This window comes from Alexandromys fortis, unplaced genomic scaffold, assembly GCF_014885135.2.
Source record: "Alexandromys fortis isolate MF-2015 unplaced genomic scaffold, M_Fortis_MF-2015_v1.1 scaffold_23, whole genome shotgun sequence".
NCBI classification, from domain to species: Eukaryota; Metazoa; Chordata; class Mammalia; order Rodentia; family Cricetidae; genus Alexandromys; species Alexandromys fortis.
The window spans coordinates 15,823,213-15,841,017 of NW_026067907.1; the positions used below are offsets into that span (position 1 = coordinate 15,823,213).

Sequence of the window (17,805 nt, forward strand, 5' to 3'; positions counted from 1 at the left end):
CACTCCTGTTGGAAGCCCTAAGAGAGAAAGCACTTTGTTGTCCTGTGTCCCCTTTTGAGCCTATAGTGCTTCTGCCATTAGCACCTGACCCTTTCTTCTAAACAGCAGTAAAATGTTTTTGTCTTCACTGTGCTTTCTTTCTTTCCCAGTTGGAAAAAAACAATCTAAATATATATAAACCCTACTCTCATAAGCCAATATATTGTCTCTCATGGTCTTTCTCTGACTTACATGTCAACAATCTCTTTTTCCATATGAGGTAGTATGTATGAATTCTAGACATGAAGATTTAAACAGCACTAGGAACTCTCAATGAAGGCCTTTAGATAAGGTCCACGGGTCCACTGTGAGTATAAATAATCAAGTTATTTAACAAGATATGTAGGCATTTAAAGAGTGTCCCAAGAAGAGAACATAGCATATGCAAAACCTAAAGTAGAATTGTGCATGATAGGGTTTCTAAATGTTCCTAGATGAAGATAAAAACGAGGATGAATGCTGAGGAATAATAGATATCGTTTGTGTGGCCGCTGAAATGTTGACAAAAAACTATCAGTGATGTGTGGAAACATTTGCACAACACAACACAGTATTTAAATTCTGTGTTTCAGTCTTGCAAAATATTTTCCTATTTTTATCATTTTTATTTTAGGAATTTACACTTGTACTGCTTATATAAAAGCAATTTTTCATAAAATTAATCTTGTTTTTTTTATATTGTCACTCTATTCAACTGCTGTATTGAATTTCATGACAATATAAATTCATTTGGTTTTAAAGGGACATGTGTGTATTTCATTAATTGCAGTTTTTCAATCTATCTAGCATAAAAGGAATATTTTTGTCTCCTTTTCAAGAGCCTGTGAGACACTTGAAACTTCTAGAAAATTATTTGGTACCTCAGATTTACCAGATAGAACATAGGTAAGTCTGGAACACTGTTCCATATTGGTGGATATTGCTATATCAATTTGAAATGACCACATACAGGAACACCCACTTAAACCAGAAAATATATTTTAGTTCTGTCTATATACAAGATCACTAGTCTTTGGCAGAAAAGTCAATTTGATTTCACTCTATCATAGGTAACAGGAAGTAGGCATTTGAAAGCATCATTTTTTTAATTTCTTTAATTTTGACATTATGATGTAATTCAATCATACCACTTCCCTTTTCTCCCTCTGGACCATTCCATATTCTCATGCATGTTCTCTTTCATTTTCATACCCTCTCTTTTCATTGATTGTCATTACACACAGACACACACACACGCGCACACACACACACACACATGCATACATGCACAAATACATATATTCTTAAATACAAACTTACAATCTTTTCAATCTATATTAAATATATTTTCTCTTTTAGAAAACTATACATTTTACTTGAAATAATACCTCCAAATAGTCAACTCATTAGAGTTTGCATAAGATTCCCAATTAATACCAAGGATATATATTCAAAAGTGCTGACCAGTTTGATTTTCTCTGACTTTTCAATTTGTGCTTCAAAAGAGGATTTCATTTGTATTCACACAGATGAGGAGAGGAAAGCAATGTGACGGAAATATGTTTCAATTACATTTGTGGCATTATCTACCCAGAACAAAGGAGAAATGAGGAAATACAGAAATGCATCATCGTCTGTTATCATATGGTTCACATCTGTGATATTAGAGTTGTAGGAAGAATATGAATCCATTTAAAAATTAAATTCAGGGCTTTTCTGCACTTAATATTGCCTTTTTGATAGAGATAAAAGGAAGACTTATAAAACTAATTGATGTATTCTACCCTCAAAAATTTTCCTCTTAAAGACATATTTTAATTTTATTTTGAATTCTCAAATTAATGAGGCTGATGTATAGTCACAAATTAACCTGTTCAAATTAATAGGGGATTTTCCCTGTCAATTTATAGTTATAGGACAAAAATCAGAATGGATGGTCACCAATGAAAAATAATACAGTGAGAATAGTTATAAGTTTTAAATAACTTTTCTCCAGAGTTAAAAATGCAACCCAGCAAAAGCATATAAATTTGCTAATGATTATTATTTTTTTTCTCTTTATGAACAGGGAAAGAGTTATTCACACAAATAGACATGTCACCTCAAAATAGACCCATGCCACAAAGGGGAATCTACCCCTGACACTCTCTGGAGGACCAGGAAACAGAATCTAGATAACTCAGCAACTTAGGATAGAACCAAAGACAACTGTTAAAAAAAAAAAAAAAAATTCAGTGTAATGATCCCTAATGAAATTCTGCTGTAGTTGTAGGCAAGAGCGAAACTTAATTGTCATAAGAAAGGTTTCATCTAGCAACTGCGGAAACCGATGCTAAGATCCACAGTCAAGATTGGTGTAGCATGGAAAATCCTACAAATGAGGAAGAGGAAATATTGTAGGAGCCAGAGGGGTCATGAACACAACAAGAAAACCCACAAAATCAACTAATCTTGGTGCACAGGGACTCACAGAGAACGGACCACTAAACGGAGACCCTGTATGGGTCTGAGTTAGCCCACTCCACACGTTATTGTTGTGTAGCTTAGTCTCCTTGTGGGACATCTAAGAGTCGCAATGGGGACTGTCTCTGACTCTTCTGCTGGCTTTTGGGTCCCGTTTTCTTCTACTGCATTGCATCTTCTAATCTTAATACTTGGTATGTGATATTTGGTTGATACCCCTGGGAGGTCTTCACTTTTCTGAATGGAAAGGAAGATTATGGATACTGGGTGGAGAGGGAGGTGTGAGTAGGAGGACTGTGGGGCCACAGAGGGTGGTTAACAGTGCTTGGAATGTTATACAGAGAGAAGAGTAAAACTATTTTAGAAGATATTGGGTTTAAATGTATACATATTTGTATTATTAATGTATCATTCATGCTTTAGACATGAATGAAAAGGAATTTTATTGCACATGAAATGTTGGTTTTATACATTCAAATTGTTGTATAAATATACTTATACATATACTTATAATATACTTATAATTTTAAATAATACACATTTAGTTTATGGCCAAAATTTTAAAGATAAATTAAGTAAAAATATCACACATTTATGGAATTATACAATTTGACATTAAGAATAAATCTACATTTAACCCTACAAGCAACATCAATATCACAAAGTAAATGAGACAGAGCTACAAATTCTATCTCCTACCTTAAAATAAATATGACATGGAGGAGATTTGAGCTACTGTGGCAAAGAGTCTGAACTCTCTTATAATCTATACTTACAATAAAACCTTGTATCAGGATGAAAAACAAATAGAAGAAAAATAGAAAAATTTCTTAAAATATATTATTGAAATAGTTAAAGAAATATAGTCTAAATTGATTAAGTTATATTATTTTATTAAATAGGAAATCATATGTATTATATACTAATTACAATTATTAGTCTATTTCTTAAATTTGCATAAGGATACACATACTTTTAAGATACTATATAAGATGGTATTAAATATTAAAAACTTACTTGTCCTTAACATATGTAAAAGTTTAATATAATTATAGTGTATGTTTGTAAACATTATATCACTAATGTTCTAAATAATTCTCTTGTCTATGAAATATGGTGAATTAAGGATTCATAATCTTCAAATTATAACATAATATTCTAAATTTTTGACCATGATGTTACATTTGGATAACTGGCAATGAGCTTTCTTTAGTGTTCAATCTAAGCAGAAACAGCCCTTCATTACTTACAATTTGTCAAAGTTAGAATGAACCACACGTCTTCTGTAGAAAACCTGGCTTTCACAAGTCTTTAAGGACTTATTATATGGAACAAGGTGGTTAATGGTAGTTTCTACTCTACTGGGGAAATAATCTGTTGCTCCTTCAATGTATGTAAGTCTCAGTTGTCCACAGTTGAGTCATTAGCATCCTTCTTGTCTCTTGAGTGTGAAAGTAAACGCTAACAAGCCTTCTGAATTCTGTCTAATGAATACAACTTTCATGATCAAAGCAGAGAAATAATATCGTTCTTAAATAAAATTTTAAAATCATCTGGGATTTTCTCTAAATTCAAGCATCTTACTAAAATGTTCATTAAAGATAAGAAATACAGTAACAGGAATTGCGAAAAGGGATATTGTAGTCATATGTGAAAAACTTGAAACTTAAGTTCATTATTGTTCCTACAAAATTGCTCTAGCTATCCAGGTTTTTCCTCCCAAATTTTCATTCTTATTTTGACATTTAATGAAGTATTTTATCAACATACTCTAAAATCTTTAATTGAAGCTTTAAGATGATGCATTTGAGAAATATTGCACTATATAAAATAAGAGTTACAGAAGTTTGAAAATGCATTGTAACATTATCATAAGCTATTATTGTGGATTATCAAAGTCATATTTCAGATTTTACCTCCCTCATTAGCAAACCACTTATAATTTTCCACTGTGTTTTACGTCTACATATATAAATAATAAATGACACTTTAAAGCAGAATAATGGTTTAAATTGCAAGGAGAATTCAAAGCATCTCATAAACTACAACATACTAAAATCAGAATCACACATATGGAAAAGTTGCAGAAAAATTAAAAATAATTATTACATACTCAACAGCAAATTTCAGTCTTAACCTGTTTGAAAAATAGGGCCTTAACATACTAAGATATTTGCTTTTAAATTGTATAAAGTGTTTAGTGATTGGATCAGTTGGGAAAATATTTGGTATGCAAGTTTGAGAAATTAAGTTTAATATCTAGAACCTATGGCTAAAAAATAGCCAGGCAAGGTGGCACACATTTAAATTGCAGCACTTTGAAGGCAGAGACTAGTGGTTTAGGTCACTCTTCATTACGTGTATAATACTCTCCAAGTTCCATCCCACTGTCTCAAAGAAATAGGGGAAGCTTGTGCTTCTGTTGTCTACATGCATGTACATACATGTGAACAAGACATCAACACAACCACTCTTATGCCTAGAGAAATATCAAGAACTCAAAAATATCAGATACTCATATGGGAAATTTTCCTGCTTTGTCCAAACCTGCCTGGACTCTGTTAAATCTCAGTTTACTGTACTTGTCTAGAATGCTTGTCTTTTATATAATCACATTGGTGACTAGACAGTATGCCCTTTTAAGGAAATGATCACTTAAGGTGTTTCTGTAAGCTTGACTAGTAAATAGAATCATAAATAGTTCAGTTTCTCAATGTTATGAAGAAGTTAAACACTACTCTCAAATACTAAATATCAGTATTTTGCAGGGGATCCTGAAATGGACATTTTGAAAACACAGAACATTAATGTCTTGCTTCTTCATGAGTCCAGAGAGATTTGGAATAATTCCATTGAAGAAAAAAATCTCAACACCCAATAGTATAGACTTTGTTGTGTGGCTTTTAGTGGTAAATCTAATGAAGATTTATAATAAAAAGGAAATAACTGAGAAGAATAAACTGCAAACTGTAAATTTTGAGGAGAAAAAAGCACCAGAAAGTGGAATAGAGATAAATTCCATATTCAAGGTTATAAACATATTAAGAAAGGAAAAAATAAAGCGGTGACCTTGGAGCAAGATTCCACTTAGTTAAATTTCCACCACTTAAAAGGAACTAAAGAACATCTTAGAGCCAGGTGTATTGGTGCACAACCTTTAATCCCAACACTAAGAAGTGATAGGTTGGTAGAGCTCTTATTTTGAGGCCAGCCTGGTCTACAGAGCAAGATCAAAGTCAATCAAGGTTAAGCTGTGAGGAAAACTATAGAAAACAGAAAGTTGGTGAAGATACAAATGTAAATTTAAGTCTGGCCTGGTCTATAGAGCAAGTTTCAGGGCAGCCAAGCTTAGACCATGAAAGACAGACAGCTGATAAAGATTTAACTGAGTGAGGAGGGCCATGTTCCATTTGCAGCAAGCAGCAGATTCAGCAGATTCAGAGATTTGGTGTTTCTGGGTTTCGGGTTAAGAATAGAAAAAAAAAAAAAAAAAAGAAAGATGCTATTGGAATAAAGCCAGGGAGGCCAGGCACGTATTAGTGATGAAGCTGCGAAGGTAAAGCATGGATTGCCTTGGAGAACCCAAGATATTAGATATGCCAGAGTCATGAGATACCTACCAAATAGAGCTGATAACAGGGAGTGAAATCACCTCAAGGGAAAGACCAAAACTGAATGCTATAGAGACATTGGACATCAGACATAAAGATACAGAGTTTAGAATTTTCCCAGCTGTTTTTCGGTCTTGCTTTGTTACAGTATTTCCTCACTATGCTCTTTCCATATATATTAGAACAGTAAAGCATAACCTGTGTCATTATATGTTGGGAGTATGTGAGCTGCTTTCTGATTTTGATTTTTATAAGGGAGTTATAATTAAGAGCTCCCCATGCATCTCAGAAGAGCCTTTGCAACAGGTTTGACAATATTATAGACTATGTAACTTATTAAAATGTATTGAATGAATTTGGATATAGGTATTGAGGACCAGGGAGTAGAATGTGGTGGTTTGAAATTAAATGACCCACAAAGGGAGTGGCACTATTAGGAGTTATGGCTTTCCTGGGGAAAGTATGTAACTTTGTGGGCAGCCTTTGCTCTTTTGTTCAAGCTTCCCTAAGTTCAGTCTACTTCTTGTTGCCTGCAAGATGTCACATTTTCAAATATTTCTCAAGCATCACCTCAGCCTGCATGCCAACATATTCTTCTCCACAATGATAATGGACTAAACTGCTGAAACTGCAATTGGGCCACCACAATTAAATGTTTCCTCATAAGAATAACGGATGTCATGGTGTCTCTTCACAGTATTAAAAACTCTAAAACACATAGTCATACATTTTTTTATAATGAGAAATAGTCATATGTGTGATTATTCATTGATTTGTGGTCTATAGCTAATGGACTGAGTAGATGGTCAGGGACTTAAACATAACATGTTTGGAAAATTAGTGAGAAAGATATCTTGGGAAGAAATATGTGGATCTATGTCAACAAATAAGCTATGGATATAAAAATGCTTGTGTCCCATGTAATTTTCATCAAAAGGTAAATAAATGGAGAAGTATCACTCTAAATGAAGAATAAATATTTTTCAACGTCTCTGTACCTGGTCACATAGAGTAGTAAATTTATAATATTGTAAAAGGAAAGTATTCACTGAATTTTTTTAAATAATGACAAACTATATCGTTATAATAATCAAGAATGGATATTTCTAAGTAACTTTAATTCTCATTCATTTAATGATCCCATTTCTTTCAAATAATTTTTTGATTGCATTTTTTACATCCTTGTTCCTGAAGCTGTAGATAATTGGATTCAACATAGGAAAGACAACAGTGTAAAACAGAGCAACGGCCTTATCAGTGTTTGGGGAATAGCTGGTGGTGGGACGCAGGTACGTAAAGAGGAGGGTTCCATAGAACAAGGTGACAGCCATGAGATGGGAAGCACAGGTGGAGAAGGTTTTGCCCCTGCCTCCTGAGGACTTGATGCTCAAAACCGTGATAAGGATGCAGAAGTAAGAGATAACGATGACCATGAAAGTGCTCATCTGGATTGTGCCACACAAGGCAAAGAGCAGAAGCTCGTTAATGTGGGTGTCTGCACATGACAAAGCAAGCAGTGGTGGGATGTCACAGAAAAAGTGGTTGACAGTGTTGGAGCTACAGTACGGAAGCATAAATGTGAGGGATACATGCACCAGGGAGGTCATACTTCCACTAAAATACGCCAGCATTACGAGGCTGATACAGACCCGTCTGGACACCAGCGTTGAATAAAGCAGCGGCTTACAAATGGCTGCATAGCGGTCATATGCCATTGCTGCCAGGATAAGACACTCTGCATCTGCAAAGCATGCAAAGAAAAACATCTGTACAGCACATCCATAGAAAGAGATGCTCTTCCTGGAAGCTAAGAAATTTACCAGCATTTTAGGAGTAATGGCTGTAGAATAGCTGATATCTAAGAAAGACAAATTGCTAAGAAAGTGATACATGGGGGTTTGAAGTCTTAAGTCAATTTTAACTAGAATTATTAGGCCCACATTGCCAACGACAGTCACTGTATACACTATGAAAAACACCAAGAACAGCGTGAACCTGAGTGGCAGATAATCTGTGAATCCGATAAATATGAACTCTGTCGGCCTGGTATAGTTTGTGTGCTGCATTTCCGTGGGCTTCTTGCTTTTCTCATCAGCAGTCGATGATGTCCAGCAGTGTGAAGTTAGCTGGGTGATGAATGAACCAAGGTCCTTGTTTTCTCTTCTATGGAAGCAAGGAGAATTGAAAAGACAAAACTAAAAAAGAACATGTCTTTGTCTCTTTACACTCTCATGCCTTCTCATTACCACTCGTCACTTACTTATGCATTTTGGGACTAATGAGAAGAGAATTAAATATATGTTGTTTGAAAGCAAAGGGAAGACTACATAAGCAGAAGAAAGAGATCAATGGAGCAGAATGATGGATAAGAGCACTGCATAGTGATATTATCTGTCCTAATCAGAGCTATGAGATTGCCTCTTAACTTAAAATTAATTAAATTAAATCATTTTTGATGTAATTACATTATTTTTATCATTATGTGTTTTAAATTGGAACTGAGAAGTTATTCTTGATTCCTGAAAAATATTACTTAGAAGATGGTGTTTTTTGAGGCAGTAACCCTCCTATAGGTTTGCATTTTCTTCATTTTTTTCTGTCAATTTTATGGTTTATTGGATAATAGTCAGATATAATATACAAGAGGTTATTTCAACTTTCTGCAATAGTTAAGGTTATCTTTGTATTCTAGCATGTGGTTTATTTTGGAAAATTTTTCATGTGCGGATGAATAATATACATGCTCAGGTATTTAAAATTTACCTACAGAATATTTTATCTAAATACCTAAGCATTTTCTTCATTTTAATGTGAGAATATTTGGGGTCATTTTTGAGATTGAGAGAATAATGAATGTTTTAAAATTTTTAGAATTAGCCAAAATTTGGGGGTCAAAAATCTATATTTCGGTATATAGTCGAGTGAAGAAAATTATGGGGATGATATTGGTATGTAATAATTTAAATTTTCATTATTATAGAACATCTGTTATCAGGAAGTAGAAAACAATACAAAATATAGAATAAAAAAGTATGATGCACAAGCTGCCAGATTTGAATCTTTGCTACCTAATGTTTGTGTGGCATAAATAGCATAAATTAATCACCAGATATTAGAGGAAAACATAATTTGTTGACCATGAAAAACATTATATTAACATATTACAAACAATATCTATCAGAATTTAAGAATAAAATAACATGTTTTCTTTAAAGTTTACTTGTCTCAATATCTTGAGATATGAAAGACAATTTTTAACTTATTTTTGGTCTGGTTTTATGGACCTCTTTTGCTTTCTGATGATTTATCACTAGGGATTAGATGATAGAAAAATTAGATGGCTCTATACAACAGCAGTACCCAACAGCACACAAAATATCTACATAGAATATTTTTTTGGAAAAATAAATATAGCACACTGGAAGAACACATTTGCCTTTCCTTGGATATAAAATTCACAAGTATTCTTTCACAGATTCTTTCTTGAGACACACAAGTTTACAACAGAGCAATATCTAAATAAAAAATTCTTGGGTTTACCAATAGTTTAATTGAAGGTAAAAGCAGACTACATATAAAAAGCTCTAGCTCCATGAAAAGCAACTAAGAGGATTCTCTGTCATTGTTATAATACCATAGATTATATCTATGGGTATAAATTATAGATTATACCATCTGAGAAATCAGAAGCTGTACCAATATTTGACTTGAATCCTTGTCTACTAGTGGAGTTCTGTAAACCCAGATACTGGAGATGTTGCGTCAAGAAGAGAAAGTTATACAGAAATTTGTATTGTGAAAACAGACTCATCAAATGTATCTGCTTATTCGGCCTGTAGTTGGTACAGCTCTTGTAAAATAATTATCATTTGGCAGAATAATAAAATAATTAAGAGTCTAGATACATTGACTTTTTCTCCAGATAGGCTAACATACATTATTTCTTTATTTCCTCATTAATGACAATGATACTTATTCTAGTTGTTGGAACTATAATTTGAGGCTAATTAGATAAAGTATATTTTAAAATTTTAAAATTTTTAGAAACTTTTATGTTTGTCTAGAGTGTGCTATTGGAATTTTATAAAATAAGCCACATTTATCAGAAAAAAATTATTTATTTTTATTAGAAACAGCAGAACAACTTAAATTACAATGAAAAATGAATAATTGAAAGTAATGTCACTGAATGAAAAAAAATATAGCCATTATAACATCAGCACACAATAAAGTAGCACTTTACCAAAAAAGCAAAACTGCAGATTAACTTTCTAGTGTATCAGTTATGAATATTTCTAATTCTAGGAACTTTAATTTGAGTAAAATTTCATATAACTCTTGTTTACACATGTTAGTAGATCGTGATGTTGCTGATGATGGCCCTGATGGAAGCAATAAATAACTAATAAAAATTATTAGCTATGGAGAGTACCATATATGTTTATATATCATATTATTTAGATTCCTTAACTGTCCTGAGACATGCTATTAAAGAATTTTTATAGAATTGATCCTGAAATAAAAGAAAGAAGTAATTTATCCATGTTCATATATTGAATGTTCACTTGTCTACTTACTCAAAATACTCAATGTTTCTGATCACGAATTGCTTGACATAGCCGTGGGATTTTTAGTGTAGGTTATAAAATTAAGGAATATTATCTGCAATCAGAGAAATTTAGGAATAATCTAAAACTTATTTTTAAACTACCATATAGAGTGTTTGTTTTTTTGAAAACAATCCCAGGTAAGGAACATATTCACTAATGAATTTTTTTATTGATTTTATTGCATGATACATTTTTCTCTGAACCCCTTCCATCCCTGTTCGCTAACCATTACTACAGCATTCCTTTTTAAAACACATATTATGAAAGAACTTATTCCTCATTACATGATTATTATTGCTTCCAGTTCCATTATGACCACTATATCAGAATATACCTCATAGTGAAATACCAAACCCTCCTACCTGATATTGATAACAGATACAAAATAATTGATCACACAAGAATAGGACATAGCAGAAGGGTCAAAGAGAAAAGACTCAATAAAAAGCTTCTTGTAATTTCAATAATTTAACAAAAGTTTCAATAAAGAATAAAGTATCAAGAAATTTCTGTTTCATGGTAATTAATAATGGAGACTCTGTCATTGTTTCACAAGGTTCTAGAATGTGGAAGTCAGCTCACTTCTTATGTCAGTAAAGTAACAAAAGATGGAGCAGTGTGTGAACTATTGTCACAGGTGATGCTATCTTAAGTGTATCACGCTGTCTGCTGACACCTGTTTTCCCAACCACCATGCAGCCTGACTAGCATATGGAATCAACAAAGGTGCATATTATCTAAAGCCCAAGCATTAGCTCTGTAACATCGGTCTTAGCTATTTTGCTGCTATGTCAGAGATTAAAATACTTACCTCACCACCATCTAAGACTTTTAACAGTAGAACCTACTTTGATTTAGAGACAATATTTTTCTCCAGGTTTTGAAGATAAGTATTGTAAGAGATCACTATTTATCCTGCAGTCCATGACAAGTGGGACCTTATCCCAGGGTAATTTCCAGCCCCTGTGGACAGCTCTGTAGGCAATTACTTTTTGCAGAGATGTGGCTTAGCTGACTTATCGGAGTGACAACATGATTGACTGTTGGGTAAGAAATAATGTCACATTTGATTACAAACCCCAACAGCAGAAAACATTACTTGTTTGTATGGCTTTGCTATCCCATGACAATCATCTATACTTTCTGTGAGTATTCACTGTGAATTCAGCTACTGCAAGAACCTTTGATGTACTCAGTGATATGAGGAAAATACAAGGAACAGATTCAGTAATATTTGAAAGGTTGCTGTTTAGGAGGCTTGATTGTTTTATCTGCTAGCTAAAAAACTAAATATAAAAAGTCTTGATTATAGCCGGTAGCTGCAAAGCAAACCCCGGACACAATAGACAGAGTAAACAGTTTAAAATTAGTTTTAGATCAGTTCCATTTCTGGAGTCATGGGCTCTGAATTTTATATGCAACGTGTCTTCATATGCGGTAACTTCCTTTGCACCGCAGAGGGTAAACAAGGGCAAAAGCCAGAGGTTGTATGCTGTTGGAGTCTCATTAATAGCTCTGTCTAAAATTCAATAGAGATCATCTTTGGCACTTTGGTTTGGTAGCCTTTGGTTCTTGGGAGGAGCACCGACAGGATAGATGAAAATGTTCAGCTGTATGGCCCCTTTCAAAGAAGATGCTATAAAATTTTTCAAATAAATGAGACAACCAACGATTCTACCCATCTGTGAGACCAAAAAACCACATCCATTACCAGCATGGCAGGAGAATGTTAAGTGTAGAGTAATGACATGAGCACCTTGGTAGTAACCAGCACCTCTCTATTTGGATTTAAGAGTGCTCAGCCAGGGGATACAATTCCTTGTATTAACTATATAGTATTAGTGAAATAATGGCTGTCGGAAAAGAATCTACAATCTCAAATTTACTAAATCAGCATAATACCTAATGACATTTTATAAGCATTTGTCCTTATACCACAGGCAAGCATAGTGTTCCTTCCTCATAAAAAACCCTCTTTCTGAAACACATGCAGACAACTACAGAAAACCACAACTAAAAAAAATGCATACTTGTGTGATCCAGTCCTAGAAGACATACACAAAACACTCTCCCACTGGTGGCTCAGGGAATACCCAGAGGAGATGACAGAAATATGAGGGCAGAAGTTTGGAGGTTTGCTTTTAGATGTGAGATATTAGAAGCTGCACACATAAGGTTTTACTAATGTTACCTCTCAAACCTGAACTGAACAAGGATGACCCATCAAACATTCCAATCTGTTGAGGGAAGGGTCGCTTGTTTGTCCCTGCTGCCCAGAACCGAAAGATTCACACAGAAACTGTATTAATTAAAACACTGCTTTATCCATTAGCTCTAACATCTTATTGGTTAACTCTTAGAACTCAATTTAAGCCATTTCTATTCATCTGTATATTGCTGTGTGACAGTGGCTTAATGGCTAAAGTTCCCAGCATCTTTCTCCAAGGGTTCCGTTGCTTCTATCTGATTATGCGTTTCTTCCTCCCAACATACAGCCTACATTTCCCTGCCTAGTTCTGTTCTTCCCTGCCATAGTCTCAAAGCCGTTCTTTATTCATCAATCAATAAAAGCAACATATAGATGGAAGGACCTCTCACACCACCAAACTGGTCAGGAAAAGCTTCAAGATGACACAAAAGAATATGTAAAAGCCCCCGAGTAGAAAGCTAGAAGAAGAAAAGGAATATGGGAAGGTTGTTGGGAGAAAAAGAAAGGGGAGAAGATGTAATTATAATTTCAAAAACTGAAATCAAGTTTTGGTGAGCTGGAGTATGTATCTCTTTTCTTTTTAATGATCAGTTTAGAAAAAGAAAAAAAAAAGAAAAGAACTCACAGGCCTACAACTGGTGATAAGCATGTAGCAGTCTGGTTTGCAGTTTGTCTAACCATGCTTGACTGGTCAGCCAGCAGGCAAACCTTACTAGCGTAAAATCCTTACTAAGGGAAAAAGATTGTCCAACCTATCTCTCAGGGCAGGAGTGGTATAGGAGGTCTTTCTGTCAATGAGTTCCTTTCATTAGTTAATTAATAAAGAAATTGCCTTTGAATAGTTGATAGGGCAGAACTTAAGTAGGTGGGGAAGAAAAAACTGAATGCTGGGAGAAAGAAAGGCAGAGTAGGAGAGAGATGCCATGGAGCAGCCAGAGATGCTCGCAATTTTACTCGGAAAGGCACTGCCACGTGGCCATACACAGATTACTAGAAATGGGTTAAATTAAGATAAAATAATTAGCCAATAAGAAACTAGAACTATGGGCAAAGCAGTGATTTAATTAACACAGTTTCTGTGTAGTTATTTCGGGGCTAAGCTAGCCAAGTGGCCAGGATGAAGAAGGAGCCCCTCCCTGCAACACAGGAGGTTGGGCAGGAAGCTGAGGTAGATATATTTGTTATCTATCTGCACCTTTTTCCTAATTTGTATCCCTGTCAGGTGTCTGTCTAACTCCTAGGCTTTCTGGACTATTTCCTGGAATTTTACATTTGATTTGTCTGTGAAGCCCCCAACAGACCTGTGCTATTAGTAACTGGCCTGCAGGTATTTGAGAAGTCTAGAAGCATTAGTGGTTGGGGCTGAGCCTGAGCCATTCCGAAAAGACCTGATTTTATTGCTTATATATCATCTAGAGAATCTTCATTTAATTTTTTCTTGTCTTTTAAGAGGTATACTTCCTGTAATTCCTCTACTACTATGATGTTCTACCTCCCTGTGGAAGCAGAAATACAGAGAAAAAGTCTGTCATATTTACCCTTATAAATCATGGGCCTTAAAAAATAACCCATGTTTTTTTTAATTTTTATCAGGTATTTAGTCAAGCAATTATAAAAATAATTACTGCAAATATTTTGAACCTTTTTTTGACTACAACTTAAAAGAAAAAAACACATTCAATATATGCTTTCAGTTCTTGACATTAAATTCATTTTGTATACAACTTAAGACATTTTTAATTATTTATTTATTTATTAAAGAATTCTATCTCCTCCCCGCCACCGCCTCCCATTTCCCTCCCCCTCCCCCAATCAACTCCCCCTCCCTCATCAGCCCAAAGAGCAATCAGGGTTCCCTGGCCTGTGGGGAGTCCGAGGGCCTCCCACCTCCTTCCAGGTCTAGGAAGGTGAACATCCAAACAGCCTAGGCTCCCACAAACCCAGTATGTGCAGTAGAATCAAAACCCAGTGCCATTGTTCTTGACTTCTCAGCAGTCCTCATTGTTCGCTATGTTCAGCGAGTCCAGTTTTATTCCATGCTTTTTCAGACCCAGTCCTGCTGGCATTGGTGAGTTCCCGATAGAATATCCCCATTGTCTCGGTGTGTGGGTGCATTGTTTGTAATAGCCAGAACCTGGAAACAACCTAGATGCCCTTCAGTGGAAGAATGGATGAACAAAGTATGGAATATATACATATTAGAGTACTACTCAGCAGTAAAAAACAATTGACTTCTTGAATTTTGCATACAAAAGGATGGAAATAGAAAACACTATCCTGAGTGAGGTAAGCCAGACCCAAAAAGAGGAATATGGGATGCAGTCACTCATAATTGATTTCTAGGCATAAATAAAGGACATTGTGCCTATAATTCGTGATCCGAGAGAAACTTAAGACATTTTTGACATCAATAACTCCTCTTTTCTGTTTGGGTTTGTATTTTCAAGACAGAGTTTCTCTGTGTAGTTTTAGTGCATGTCCTAGAACTAGCTCTTGTAGACCAGGCTGGCAATGAACTCAAAAAAATCCTCCTGCCTCTGTCTCCAAAGACCTGGCATTAATGGTGTGTGCCACTACTGCCCAGCAGTAAATCCTCTTTTACGTTAACATATTTTTGTTCCTTCAAGGAAGAATGGACCCTCAAAGTTACACAGCAAAATATCTTATACTTCAGCCATTTTTAAAAATGGGATGATAAATACTAATACACAAGTTCTCTCTCTCTCTCTCTCTCTCTCTCTCTCTCTCTCTCTCTCTCTCTCTCTCTCATTGGAGCATTATGGAAGATCAGAAGTTGAAGGTTATCCTCAAGTTACATAGTGAGTTCAATACCAGCTGGCTCAAAAAATATTAAAATACAGTAAATTAATTTTAGTTTTTCATTGTAATTGCACGTAAAATTCTGAATTTATTTTTTCTAGCTTTCTCTGAACCACCATTCACACAATGTATGACCTAACTACTAAATCAAATTCCTTTGTCATTATAAATATTTAAGGAAGAAGCAGTGAATGAAAGCAACTGAATGATGTCCTCTGGACATTCAAACAAACAAGCCACAGTAATTTTGACTCTCCTCTATTTGTGAAAGCCTTGTCATTTCAGTTTTTCTGCCTCCAAGCTTTTGATGTTAACACAATACTCTTTGATTGTTTAAATAATTAACTTAATAAATACCCAAAGTTCCTCAATGGAAATCTTCTGGTACAGTTTTTAAATTGAATTCAAACTTATAGAAGCAATCATTACATGTAGGGTAAATATTATAAAGGATGATGTCCTGGGGGAATAGCGAACATAGAGTGAAGCTATTTGGATGATTCAGAAACTTTTTACTGGAGGTTAATGAAGTCTACTGACAATTGTATAATTACTTTACTGTGCAGGGAAGGCAGGCAGCATTAGAATGTGTCTTAACTGTGTTATTTTCTACTGACTCTCAAGAGAATGCATAAGCCTTTACAGATATGTAATGAATCAGTGTATATTCATTCTTTTTCAGATAAAAATTTCAAATAGATGTTTTAGTCACAGAAATGACTGCAAATAGTACATGTTTTCCTTACATTATTAATCACATGCATTTGCTTTATTGACACAAGGGAGCTTACTAGAGGGAAATATAAAGATTTAATTTTTAAGGAGTTTTTAAAATATCAAATCTGCTCATTCATTTTGAAATTGTAAATATTTTTTCAATACTTATTATTTAATAGATCATGCAATTAACTTGGTCAACAGTCATAAAAGTATGTGAACAGAAATACTTTATAGAAAATGGAAATTTATACAAGACTAACTAGAAAACATTACATTGCTATGTACTATAACTATAATTAAGTATTTTAAGTAAGTGCCTTAAATATGATAAGGATTATGTTCAGTCTTTAAAAAATTAACCATAGAGAATAGGGCAATTACATGCAGTAAAATCAAGGTCTTTGAAAATCTATGTCAAGAAAACTGTTCATGTCATCTTTATATGTAATTCAATCAGTAATAAAGATACTGAAATTATTACATAGTGCTCCAAATCATCTTCTTAAACATTGTTTTAACATATTTATTGTTTTTCTTTCTTTCTTTCTTTCTTTCTTTCTTTCTTTCTTTCTTTCTTTCTTTTTTTCTCATTCTTACCTTTCTATAATTGTTGAAATGCAGTCTTTCTCTTTCTTTCTTTCCTTTCCCTTTTCCTCCCTCCATCTTTCCCTCCCTTCCTCTATCTCCCCCTCCCTTCCTCCCTCCCTCCCTCCCCCCTACCTCCCTCCTTCCCTCCCTCCCTCCCTCTCACTTCCTCTCTCTCTCTCTTCTTTTCGAAGTGGAGAACTAACATGGTGGCTTATATAAACACTTTATGAATTTGTATTCATAACATCAGTGTTCCCAGAGTTCCAGTTTTTTACTCATTCTCTTATTTTACATTTTATAACATTTGAAGTCCTTTGATATTAGTACATGAGAGATTGTGTCTCACTGAACTTTGATTTTCATTTGTTTATTATCAGTAATGGTGAGCATTTTATCATATAATTACAACATATTTAACATATTAATCTGTCTTAAACAGATTAATGCTTACTCAAAGTTTTTTTTTTCTGGACATGTAAGTTTTATTTATGTTGAATGATGAACAATTTTGAAAACATGACTAAGTCCTTCCGCCACATAATAACAGCTCCCCCTATGGCCTGGATGCTTCTGGTATCATCACTGCCCCAAATGAGCAACCCATTTTGCTCATTCAGTAAGTGGGTGAGTACCAGATATAGAATGTTAGATTCGTTGCTAGGCTCGCAATTATTTTTATTTCTCCAAGTATCTTTTCTTTTAAGCAAAAAAGTCAGGACTGACATGTGAGTGGTTTTTTTTTTTGAATATTTAAGTGTGCCTTGCT

General features: G+C 34.3%; 1 protein-coding gene across 1 annotated transcript; it reads right to left on the minus strand.

Moving 5' to 3' along the window:
- Positions 1–7,219: 7,219 nt before the first annotated feature.
- LOC126497553 (olfactory receptor 5AS1-like) lies at positions 7,220–8,158 on the minus strand. Its single transcript, XM_050135634.1, has one exon. It carries the CDS (start codon positions 8,156–8,158, stop codon positions 7,220–7,222), a length of 939 nt encoding a protein of 312 aa, XP_049991591.1.
- Between the last annotated feature and the right edge of the window lie 9,647 nt (positions 8,159–17,805).